General features: G+C 37.0%; 1 protein-coding gene across 1 annotated transcript in view; it reads left to right on the forward strand.

The window, feature by feature from the left end:
* Nucleotides 1–5,843: 5,843 nt before the first annotated feature.
* LOC132113484 (ATP-binding cassette sub-family C member 5-like) overlaps nucleotides 5,844–12,999 on the forward strand; it is a 49,131-nt gene continuing 41,975 nt past the window's right edge. Inside the window, exons 1-4 of the mRNA XM_059521263.1 lie at nucleotides 5,844–6,047; nucleotides 7,896–8,073; nucleotides 8,922–9,077; nucleotides 12,453–12,600. Coding sequence (XP_059377246.1) covers nucleotides 7,904–8,073; nucleotides 8,922–9,077; nucleotides 12,453–12,600 — 474 coding nt within the window. The 5' untranslated portion in view covers nucleotides 5,844–6,047; nucleotides 7,896–7,903. The remainder of the gene's footprint in view (nucleotides 6,048–7,895; nucleotides 8,074–8,921; nucleotides 9,078–12,452; nucleotides 12,601–12,999) is intronic.

Here is a 12,999-nt window from a genome sequence, read left to right on the forward strand (position 1 = left end):
ATTTTGACATTGAGCTGAAATGTGACACAAGTTTTGTGAAATTCACACAAAACCCAAAAACAAAATGTAGATTATGCAAATGAAACTTTTTTTCCTTTTCAGGTCCCCACACTTTTGATTGAAATAATATTAATAATAATAATACAGACCAATTTTTGCATCGCTATGACCAATTCATTGAAACAATCTAAGGAAACGCATCTTTTTGACTTGAATGCAAGTTTACGCACATGATGAGTAAATGAAATATTTTAAAGCAGAGCGAAACTATTCCTTATCTGGAAAACATTTCAGAAACATTGCACAGCTTTAGGCAATTCTCATGTTAACAGTGTGTTAGATGCCAACAGAGGTCACTGCAGCACTTGTAATTGTATGACACAACCTGAGAGTGGAGAACTGCAGTTCAATCACAGCACTGTATAAAACCTGTGTGCTTGACTGTAAATGGGTGTCTTTACTTGTTGCATTACAGTAAATGTAAATTTCATAGCAAACACCAACTAAAAGTACTTCAAACTACTTTTATCCAATTGTTTTATAAGTGTCTTACAGTGTTAATTACCTCATATTAATTGAATGAACATGAAATATTTGAACTTGTTGAACTACAAAACAGCTAAAAGGTTTTTTAAAAGTGTTGCAAAACTTGTTGAACTAGCATAACCTTAAGTAACTTAAAATATTTGTGTTGTAATAAGTTGATGTTTATTTGTCAAGTATTGCAGTGTTTAATTATCTTTTACAGCATGTACCGGACTCTTGTACTGCAGAGAGCCCTCTATGTTACTTAGAAATCAACTTGCTACCATTTGACGTACATCATATGTCAACAGAGCCCAAGGTCATGACTTTTACATTATCCAAAGCATTACTGAGGTAGTAACCTAATCATCTACTTTATTAAACAAAGTAATTAAGGCTATCCTGAGTGTCAACGTGTAAATATTAATAATACAACTCTACAAAATATTTAACTTTCTGTAAATGGACTCTCTTTTTTTGACAAACGTTTTATGAGAAACTCCTTTAAGGTTGGATCCAATCCTCCATCAAAATGGCTTAAACCTCATTGTATACCTTGGCATGTTATTTGGATATTACCATATAAACATGTTATTTCTAATAAAGTAAAAGAAGTACTTTACAAAATTATTCACAGATGTGATCCTGTAAATGCAGCTGTTAGCAGATATATTCATAGTGTTTGGGATACATTTACTTTTTGTAACATATCAGTTGAAGATATTGAATATTTATTTTTCAATTGCCCTTTTTCCATTTCATTTTGGGTTGACTTTAAAATAGATATATAAAATATATAGATATATAAATATACAAAAGAAACCATCATATATTACATTTTGTAACACTGATCTTGAAACCTTTTCTAATACAAGATCAAAAAATAAGAAGCTTATAAAAACTAAACAAATTCTAAAGCTTTTCAGATTTAGATAAAACTGCTTTTGATATGGTGAACCACCAGATTCTCCGGTCAACCCTGTTTGAAACAGGCATCTCAGGAAACGCATGCCAGTGGTTTGAGTCTTACCTCTCAGATGGGTCCTTCAAGGTGTGTTGAAGAGGTAAGGTGTCCAGGTCGCAACACTAGCTACTGGGGTGCCTCAGGGCTCAGTTCTTGGACCACTTCTCTTCTCTGTCTACATGGCATCATAGGTTCTGTCATTCAGAAACATGGCTTATCATATTACTGCTATGCTGATGACTAGGGGTCCGCCGAAAATTTTCGGCAGAAATGGCATTATCGGTTTCGGGCCGAAATAAAAAAAACAGCCGAAAACGTAAACCGAAAATGAATGTCACCCGCCCCTCCAATCCGTGAGCAAGCGCTTAGGTTTCACTCAGGGTCGAGCTGTTATCACGCGTCTGCCTATCAAAGATTAAGCATGTCAAAGGGCTGTCACAATCAAAAAAGGCTTGTCACAAAAGCTGCACAATCGATCGGACCAACCAACACAAGTTTCGAAAACGAAAACAGGGAATCGATTTTAACGGCCTTCTCTCGGAGCGCGTCCAGCTCGTCACTATACGCTCGCAGCGAACGCGCGTCACACAGCAACTGCAGGTTCTGACACACACACACACACACACACACACACACAGAGCCTATTAGTGCATAATATCAATGTAGCCTTCAGTAATGTTTTTCATTGATGTTATGGCAGTCCACATTGCTGACTTGTGCGCGTCTCAAGCGCCCTCTTTACGTTCGCCCTAATGCCTGTTTAGTTGTCAGTGGATTTGCCTATATTTGGCGTTGAAAAATGGATCAACGCCAAATATAGGCAATTTACTAACGATTCAATGAACACTTTGCCTATGTCTCAAAAATCGAACAGGATTTTTTTTCACAAAAGTGACAGCCCTATACGAGAGGACACCAAAGTTGCAATATGTAACATTTGTTCTGCAAAAATCTCCAAAATTGTGGATTTTTTTGGCACAATTTTTAAAAAACTATTTTATTTGATGGAACATAAAACTTGAAGAATAATTATTATTTATATTTATTGTAAAAAATATTTTATGTTTTGTTATGTAACTGTTAATAAAAGTTTGATTATTATATTGTGATTTTTCAATTCAGATCCATTAAATCCAAGCAATATATATATATACGTTTTTAAAAGAAGCCATTTTCGGCTTCAGTTTCGGTTTTCGGCCAAGTGCATCCTAAATTTTCGGTTTCGGCGCAGAATTTTCATTTCGGTGCATCACTGATGACACTCAACTCTACCTGTCATTCCCTCCTTACGATTCAATGATAGCTGCTCGCATCTCAACATGTCTAACAGACATTTCTTGCTGGATGACGGACCATCACCTTCAGCTCAACCTGGCTAAGACAGAACTGCTTGTGGTTTCAACAAACCCATCACTTTATAAAGCTTGCACCATCCAGTTAGGCTCATCAACCATAACTCCTTCTAAAACAGCTAGTAACCTTGGAGTTATGATTGATGATAAGCTGAATTTCTCAGACCACACTGCTAAAACTGTCCGGTCCTGCAGAATACACCATTAGGAAGATCAGGCCCTTTCATTAAGAACATGCTCTTTATTCAAGCTCTTTTTCTGTCCAGGCTGGACTATTGTAATTCTCTCTTGGCAGGTCTTCCAGCCAGTTCTATCAATCTTCTACACCTAATCCAAAATGCCACTGCAAGATTACTCTTTAATGAGCCAAAAAGAACGCACGTCACACCTCTGTTCATCAATTTGCACCAATTTTATGCTGCTCGCATAAAATTTAGGTCATTAATGTTTGCCTGCACCCCTTTACCTAAATTCATTACTTCAGACTTAACTTGCATTCTGTAAGGGAATAACGCATTATTGTGCATTTCAAAGAGGCACAAAATCACTTTCACTGACTTTTTCATTAACTGTTCCCTCCTGGTGGAACGACCTGCCCAACTCAATCAGAGCAGCTGAGTCCTTAGCCATCTTCAAGAAATGACTAAGAACACATTTGTTCCATCTTTATTTGACCCTCTAACTCTACCACTTTCTATTCTATTTTAATTCTACTTTATCAATTTTTTATATTTTAAAAAGCAACAAAAATAAAACACTTGCTTTCTATATTTTCTATTCTATCTACTTGTTTTTACTTTGTGTGTGTATGTAATTATATAAAAATAAATAAATAAATAAAAATAAAAAACCTTTCTACGTGTAGGCATTAGGCTAACCGAGAATTGTCATTAGCACTTACATATTGTTGCTCTTTTGGTCATTTTTGATTGCTTCTATTGTCCTCATTTTTCAGTTGCTTTGGATAAAAGCGTCTGCTAAATGACTTAAAGGGGCTGTAAGTAGGAATTACTCCCATCTAGTGGTGAAATTGTATTTTGCATTCAAACTAATTTTGCTCTCCAGCGCCTCGCTTTTTCAAATGCGCGTTGCATCTACGGTAGGCGATATGTACCGAAAAGCTTTGACAGGATGTCTTCTAATAGCACTTCGTTTTGGCGACGATGTTTTCTTCTCCTGTGGTGCGGCATATGTATGGTCCATAATAAGAATGCAATCCAGACTTTTAAACTTGCCGGTGCAGTTTCAAGCGCCTCTCACTGCTCTGCACCTGCGTTTCTGGCTCTGACCGAAAACGCGTTGTGGAAACGCGTTGGCTTAGTACTTTTTGTCCCTCTCTGCTATTATAGTTTTGCAAGATGGCGGAACTACATGGAAGCCTCCGTCGACCTACCCGTCCCATGTATATAAAGATAATACATTCTTCATTTACGAGGATTAGTTTAAACATTGGCATAGGTATTTGTACACCATTGAGGGCATATTTATGAATAAAAATATTGATTTTAGATAATAAAATACCTAAAAAGTTACTTATTGTCCCTTTAATGTAAATGTACCTGCCCTTGTAACACCTTTTTTTTAATCCAGGTATTTATTTATTTATTTTTCTTAGTGCTGTCCAAAATGTATTGTGATAATAAATATACACAGTACACACATACACACACACAAAAAAATTATGTATATATAAATACACACACACAGTATATATTTAGAAAATATTAGCATGTATATAATTATATTCAGATAATTTATATTATATATAAATATATTTAATATATAAACATAACATATTTTCCTATACATGCATGTTTATTAATATATACATAATAAATATACACCGTACACACACATATATTGTGTAGGCCTGAACAAAAACTTTTATTTTGGATGCAATTAATCGCAATAAATAATTTGACAGCACTACTTTTTTATATGTTTGTTCATTTTATGTTGTTTGTTGTTGTTATTATTCTGTTTCACATGCATTGACTTATATTTGCCTTGTACTTGTATCTGATGGTCTCCATCAGCCTGAAGGGGTTTATTCTGCGAGAACGACTGGCTGGGTGTACATTATCCTGCTTATTACACGGCTACTTGCCACATAAGTAAATAATTAGATGCAACATATTGATTTGAGTTGAAATATTTGAACGCAAAGCTTCCGTGAAGACAGCAGCTAGGAGCAAGCGGCAAATTCAAACTAAACGGACATTTAAGGGAAACAACTTATTACACATCATTTCACCACAAGAAATAAAATAAAATAAGGCAATAAAATAATTAAGACGAAAATGTTTTAAAACCTTACCAGTTTGTTAGTTCTATTATAATCAATTACAGCGTGCAAAACAATCGTAGCAAAATGGCAGCAGCTGGGTTTGTATGAAACCAGAACAAGTCTGCAATACCAGGATGACAGAATTAGGCATCATTTTTCTTCATTGGTCAGGGGAGGTTTACATTTTTGATTAAAGATAATGAATGCACATGAATTAAAAAATAATAATAGCAATGAAGGGCATGGGTAAGTTATTTAGAATAAATACTACAGTATTCCATTTAAAAAATAAGACTTGTCAATTTTGATTTCATGCCGACTTTAAAGAATTATCATTACGTAATATAATTTTTCAGGAACGTTAAAATTCACAGGAACGCGGAGAATTCCGTCACACTGCGCGCTCTACGTCACGTTTCATAAACATTCCGCAACTGCTAGCTACTATAAAAATAATAATAATAATAAATAAATAAAGTGTTTGTTGACAAACAACACTCGTCTTCTTCCATATGCAGCAATGCTCTTCAGATGTCCGGCCCAAAATAGTCTGTTAATCTTTCTGCGAGCTGTTGCAAAGATCACCACGTGCGCTTTCCTTCCCTTACAGGTCCGTTTACCGTAGCAGCGGCCAAGCAAATCCCCGATTGGCTGCTCAGGCGTGACGCAGGATACATTTAGGGAATTCCGTCAGCTGTGCGGAGGCGTGCTTCAAAACGCCGCGCGGGTCGAGCTGTGCGTCAAACTCTCCGCTGCGCCTCTTTTGAACGCGGTGAAACTTTTCCACCAGATCAGATTAACGTTACGAGCTGTTTAAGAAGATGTGTCACGTTCAGCGAGGGACACAGAGAGCGCTGGCTTTCTGAATAAATCATTTAATTACCTTTGGGAACATCCTGAAGCTGAAAGTGTTTGAAATGTAAGTGACCTTCTTCAAACTCCAACTTCACACTATATATTTAACATTTGTTTTGTGTTGCTTTTACAGTAAAAACACCTTAAATAGTGGAAAGTAAATATCCATGCTCATTATTGATTTGATCATGATTTGAGATAAAGGTAGAGTTCTAATAATCCATAAAATGTCCCATATGAGAATCCCATTGGAGAACATCTCCAGAAATGGCAGGGAACACAGAATTCTTGCTGGCCGGATCATGAACAGGAAGAAACAGAGAGGGCAAAGATGGGAAAAGTGAGCCGGTGTAATGCACAATTTTTTTTATTCTACAGTTTTTAGTTATTAAAGGTCATTTATTTCCACTGGATCGAGTCTGGGCTCAATGATGGTGGTAAATGATATTATTATGGCTTTGCTTTCCTTTCAAACTGTGTGCAAATGGACAAATATTCATAGTAGCCTGAAACTTAAGGTAAACATGAACAATGCACCTTAAATAAGCCCAAAATTTGTAAAATTGTTTGTGTGCCTATTGAAATGGGGTCATGTATGGAACGTTACCTAAAAATGAAAATGTTTTTCCTAATCTGACTAACATTAGATGATTTAGTCATTAAATTCAGAACCAGATTAGTCTGATTCATGAATGAAACATTGCATTTGTGTTGCTCAATACAGTTTTTGAGTATATGCCGATACTGATGTCAAATCCATACCAGGGCCGTTTTTTTATTTTTTTCTTAATCAGTTTAGAAAATCTACACCTTATTACCATGCTACACCGCTCCTTAATAAATACAGAAAAAAACATGACTAGGTAACACTTCACAATAAGATTCATTAGTTAACTACTTTAGTTACAACACAAACTAAGAATGAACAACACTTCTACAGCATTTATTACCTTTAGTTAGTTTCAACATTTACTTATGTATTATTAAAATCAAAAGTTTTGCTAGTTAGCATTAGTTAACCAACATTAAATACTGTAACAAATATATTGTTCATTGTTTGTTCATGCTAGTTAATACATCAATTAACATTAACTAATGTAACCTTATTATAAAGTGTTACCCGTGACTGTATATACCTGATCAACAAAAATGGTTAATGTCATCATGAATACCCCAAGGACAGCAAGAGTCAGTTTTCAATAAATAATGACCTAAATTTCAACATAATAATCATCACAATCACAGATCTTTTTCTGAAACGTTTATGGTGGTTGTGTGCTTTTAAAAAAAAAATCTCTGTTCATTATAATTGCACGAATAGCAAGAAGAGTTCCTTAATATTCTGAAATAAAGCCACACCGGTTTGGAATGACTAATAATGACCGAATTCTCATTTCTGTGTGAACTAGGGCCTATCCCTTTAAAATTATAAAGCATTTGCATTATCATTGTTCACATTCATAGTCTCCTATTGCCTTGGTGATTTTTACCGAACGCAGGCTCTTTCTTGTACAGAGTGTAAATAATGAAAGTATGTGCTTATCTTTTATTATCTGACGTACACCGAGCAGATACAGAGAGTCACGGTGTTGCTGGATTTACCTTATCGTGTCTCATGCCCCTGATGGATCAGTGACAGGGTCAACACACACACACACACGGCCAGCTCGAATGTCCTCCGTCTCAGTATCCACGAGCCTTGAGGCCACCCGCGGGCGACTTTAAATAGATAAACACTTGAACTTTGCAGCCATAGCGATAGAGGAAGGTTTGTGTCACTGCACTAATATTAGTCAGCAGATTCAGACATTCCCAGTGCTGGGAGTCGTGAGCATGGATGGGAGCTCATCCCAAGTGTCTGACAGTATTTTGTAGCTTTAGAAGTGTTGTTGAGTGTTTTTCTGTTTGTTAGAGACAGGTATGTTCTCCGATGCTTTGGAGGCCGTAGGAAGGGTGGAGGGGTTGACGCTGTCTCCTCCACAGAGTCTCCCAGACCCCGATGATGAGGTGGAACTGGGCACCGAAATAAAAAGACGAGGCAGATATCGCCATAGCTTACAAATACTCAAGCCCTTTCGGATCACGCACAAGTAAGTTCTCCTGGATGCAGCTGTTATAACCATATTCATATATTTTTTTAAAGGTATGTGTATATTTTAGGGAATGTGACGGGTTACCACTTTTATTTATTAATTATCTGAAACGAGACAAATGATAGTTACCTCTATCTTTGAGGACAATACATTTGCTTTTAGTTTCAAAATAAAGCACTGTACAAATAAAGGTGACTTAACCTTTAATGAACGTTAAAATGAAGCTACGAGCTGCTTTTATCATCCTTCTCTTAATTAATTAAAAATTGTTTATGTACATCACTGCAAATTTAACTCGCATTAAACATGACAATGAGTCGTTGACACAATTGCTTCAAGCCTATATTGTAAAAGCTTGTGTTGATAAAATAAATTTATAGTGTATTTTAAAATGTTCTGTGTTAAGTTCAGTGTGGAAAAACTTAACTTACACACCTACCACACTGCTTACACAGACCTGTTAATATGGAGCCAAAACAAACATATGCACCGAAAAACATTTGTGTGAGGTGTGAAACAGGCCTCAGGAGATGTTTGTTTCATTGCCAGTTGGACTCAAGTGACAGTCAATGAGGTCCTGATAAGAACGCTCTTATCCTTTTCTCACAGACGGCTCGATTTTTAACATGCTGACTGATAAAGAGCCGCTGAATTTTTTCACTGCTTTGTAAGAGTTCTGAGAGGGACGTGCAAACTGCTGTTCAAACACAAATGTGTGATTCATCTACTGTTTGGCTACAGCGAGTAAAGATTTTCTCTCGTGTTCAAGGTCACGCCGTTCTCAGACATAGCACATAGCGCCTAGATGACTGATACCAGCCAAACTCTTCCATTTTCACCCCCAGACATCAGCACCCGGTGGACAATGCAGGATTTTTCTCCTTCATGACCCTGCAGTGGCTGTCCCCTCTGGCATGGAGGGCCCACAAAGAGTCCAGTCTCAAGATTGAAGACGTTTGGGGTCTGTCTTGCCATGAGGCCTCAGAAACGAACTGCCAAAGGTTAGCTACTGGTGCAAACCTTCCGATTCGTCATCAAGGATTGTCTACTGTAAAGCTGTGTTTGTCTGAATGCAAATATCCAGGAGTAGGACTGCGCGATTTGCGGAAAATTTGGGCTGAAAAGGACTGAGTGTGCATTAATAAGCACTAAACACATGTAATAGGCTACCTGTTTCATTAAAACTGCATGCTAGAGGGCGCCCTTGCGCAGAAACTCCAAATAAGCATCACAGAAGTCATAGAACTCATGACATTACAGGAAATCCCTTATATGGACAAAGTTTGCTGCAAAATAAAAAGAAGTTATGAACGTGTGATTAAACATGACGCAAGTAAACACACAACGTGATAATATAGGGTTTATCGGTGTTCCTCAAGCCATCTTGGATATTTTAAGTCTATAATCCAGTGCTGCTAATAGACATAGCTTTTATTACAGTATAGAACGTAATTTATCCTCATTCTGTGATTAAAAAGCAACATCAGATCAGAAAATGAAGTTATTTCAAACACTTGCTTGATGCATTTTATTAAATATTCTCTTTTGTTGGAAAACAGGTTCATAAATGCTTCTCATTAGTTTGGGAGGTTGTTTAGCGCATCTTGTCTTTTCAGATGCATGTTATAGACCTTACCCAGATAGAACAGATACGTCTGCAAGACGTCTGTTAAAGATCGCTTCTTCTGGAAATCATCTGCTTTGTACAAACATACATATGATGATGATAGATGTCAATACATTAAAATATATTCTATATCATAAACATCTTAAAGGTCTTTTTGACATCTGATAGGAAATGTCCTATATGTCTAGCAGATGTAAATGCAGACGTCAAATAGACATCTCCGTGATGTACGTGAGCTATCAGGTGATGTAGCTCCGCCCCTTTTCAGCGCTACACTCGTATACTTCCATTTGTATTTCCACAGCGTGAAATTAAGATCGTGAAAATTAATAAATAAACCACTCGTTTTAAAATCTACTGACATTTATTATGACATCCCGTCGAACATTACAATGCTCATGATAAGTAAGTAATCATAGTAAGTAATCTTTAACAGCGATGCTACAGAGCTCAAAAACTAAATACTAAAGTTGGCAACATGCTTGTTTCTCTGGCACATAAACACTACTTAAATATACGTTATAGAGAAGTGAGATTTAAAATAAAAAATCGCATTCAATAATCACGCCAAGCCAAATCGTGATTTCGGTTTGATTTTGATTAATCCTGGGGCCAAGCACAAATTAGGAATCTGTGATATGTGCCAATGCTGAGCTGTGAACAAACAGAACTATTAGAAAACACCTCCGGTGCCAAGGTCTCACACAGTTGACGTCTTGATAACAAGGGCTGGTGTGGGTATCCCTCGAGTCACGGTGGGGAACGAATGATAGATGCTCACACAGCCCAGAGAGTTATGGCAGGTGGGTGTTATTCATAGCAAGGATTAGACTTCAGAGAGAGAGCCAGTCTGCACCTTTCCTGCAGGACGGTTATGTCATTAACACGTCAGATCCCAGCCCGTGTCCTTTTCAACTAAGCCGGCTCAATGAAAGAGCTCAAAGTGTTTCTCAGGGACACGGGAACATGGAAAAACAGCTATAATCTGTAACTGTGATTCGCCCACACTCAGTGAATGAATTAGATCAGGCTTTCTTTTGCTGCAATCGATGATGGTGTGTTAAAAACAGGCACCTGTATCTGCTTGTGTGTTCCTCAGTGGCTCTGTAAGAAGCGGTGTCAGTTTTCAGAGTTTGACCTCAGGGTCTGTGACTCCTGTTACTGGATCCGTTTCAGAGATAGCATGGACACATTAAAGGCATGTGTACTTGTGTGTGTGTGTGTGTGTGTGTGTGAGGGGTGGAGATTTTATGGGGTCTGGAACACTTTGTTTGTTTGTTTTTAAATAAGTTACAGTTCACCCTTGTGAAAGATAAAAGCTGTGAGTGGATTTATTTATTTATGTTTGTAGGTCTTTGGCATGGGAACTGAAAGCTCGAAGCTTTGGTCCTTCAGATTGATTGTTCATTCTGAGAGTGAATTTCAATGTTTTCAATGAGACTCTCCCTGAATGCTTCAAGATTTTGCATTACAATATTTATGAGAATTTGAACATCATTTATGATTTATAATAAACGTGTGGATGTTTGGCTAAATGTGCGCCCAAAACAAGTTTTACTACCCGAAGACAAGAAAAATATGATGCGCCCTTGAGTTTAAAATACCTCACCTTTATTAATTTAGATCTGAGGTCAGGGATTATATCCAGTCAACTTGCAAAAAGACCCAACAAGGTGCTGAGGCATCTTATATCATTCAGAAGTGGTTCATACATGACATGCATTATGAGCTGAGGTCATTTTATTATGTGAGAAGGATGAAACAGTAGAGTGATATAAAATAGATTCCTGAAACCAAAACAGCTATGTAGGAAATAGGAAAATAGGAAATTATACAGTTCAGCATCATCATCCAAAAACAGTCGAGCACAGGATTCTGCTATTGGCCAATCAGAATCAAGCATGGCAGAGAGCTGTCTAATAAAGTGACAAATGCATTTGTGATATTGCACATTTAATTTTGGTTAGGTCTAACAATTTGGCCAGTATTAATTTAATTTCTTAAAGTTGCAATGAATTGGAAGTTGCAACCGACCCTTTTATGCTTTGTTTGTAACACACAAAAAATGAAATCCTGCAAACATCACAGATCCAGTTACGAGATTCTGATTAATCATTACAGACATCTGATTTTCACGATAAGATCTATAATGTGCATTTAGCAACTCATTTGGGTGAGTTTTCATTTCATGCTGACTTTAATTTAGACTTAAACAGGAATTAAAAAGACTTGAATAGAAACATTAAAACTCAAGTTAAAGAAATAGTTAATCCATTATTTACTTACCTGTAAGTTGTACAAACCTGTATGAGTGTGTTTTTTTTGTTTTTTTTTCACCCATTGACTTCCGTAGTATTTTATTTCTTCCATCATATATTGGTCACTGGGTACCACCAACTGTTTGGTTACCAACATTTTTCAAAATATCTTCTTTTGCATTCGGCAGCTAAAAAATGTTTACATTTTTGGCTGAGGTATCCCTGAAAATTCTGTCATTGATCACTCACCCTCATGTTGTTCCAAACCCACAAGAATGTCGTTCATCTTCAGAAAACAAGTTAAGATATTTTTGATGAAATCCGAGAGCTTTCTGATCCGGCATAAACAGCAAGGCAACTGAAACGTTCAAGGCTCAGAAAATGCACGTGTCGTGAATGGTGGTGGACAGTGACAAGAAAGAGAGGAACTGTTGAATACAGTCATTATTTTAGCTTTCTTTTCTGTTGTTCTTTGGCGATGCATGGTTCAGACTGGAGTGGCTGTGGCACGAGGAGCTCAAGCGGCGAGGAAAGGACACGGCGTCTCTGTCTCGGGTGTTCTGGAGGTTCTGTCAGACCCGAATGCTGGTGGCCATCTTCTCTCTGCTCATCACCATGGTGGCTGGATTTGTTGGACCTGTAAGTTGTTGGGTTGCATTCTGACCTTTGTCCTGCTTTCTTTATCTAGACAACAGGAGAATGTTGACATTTTTGTTTTTTCTCATACCATTTGTGACCCTTGAGCACAAAACCAGTTTTAAGTCTCTGGGGTATATTTAAATTTTAAATTAAATTTTTTTTAAATAAATTTTAAATTTAAAAAAAGAAAAAAAGACTTACAGTGCATTCATGCTATCAATTCTTACCTATCATGTGTTCCCAGGGACTCCCAACCTTGCGCTTGATAACACAATGCTCTACCACTTGAGCTACAGGAACACTATATTATATAGGGTATATTTGTAGCAATAGCCAAAAAAAAAAGACATGCATGGGTCAAAATTATCGATTTTTCTTTTATGCCAAAAATCAAAGGTT

The sequence above is a fragment of the Carassius carassius genome, chromosome 33 (genome assembly GCF_963082965.1).
Source record: "Carassius carassius chromosome 33, fCarCar2.1, whole genome shotgun sequence".
Taxonomy (NCBI): Eukaryota; Metazoa; Chordata; class Actinopteri; order Cypriniformes; family Cyprinidae; genus Carassius; species Carassius carassius.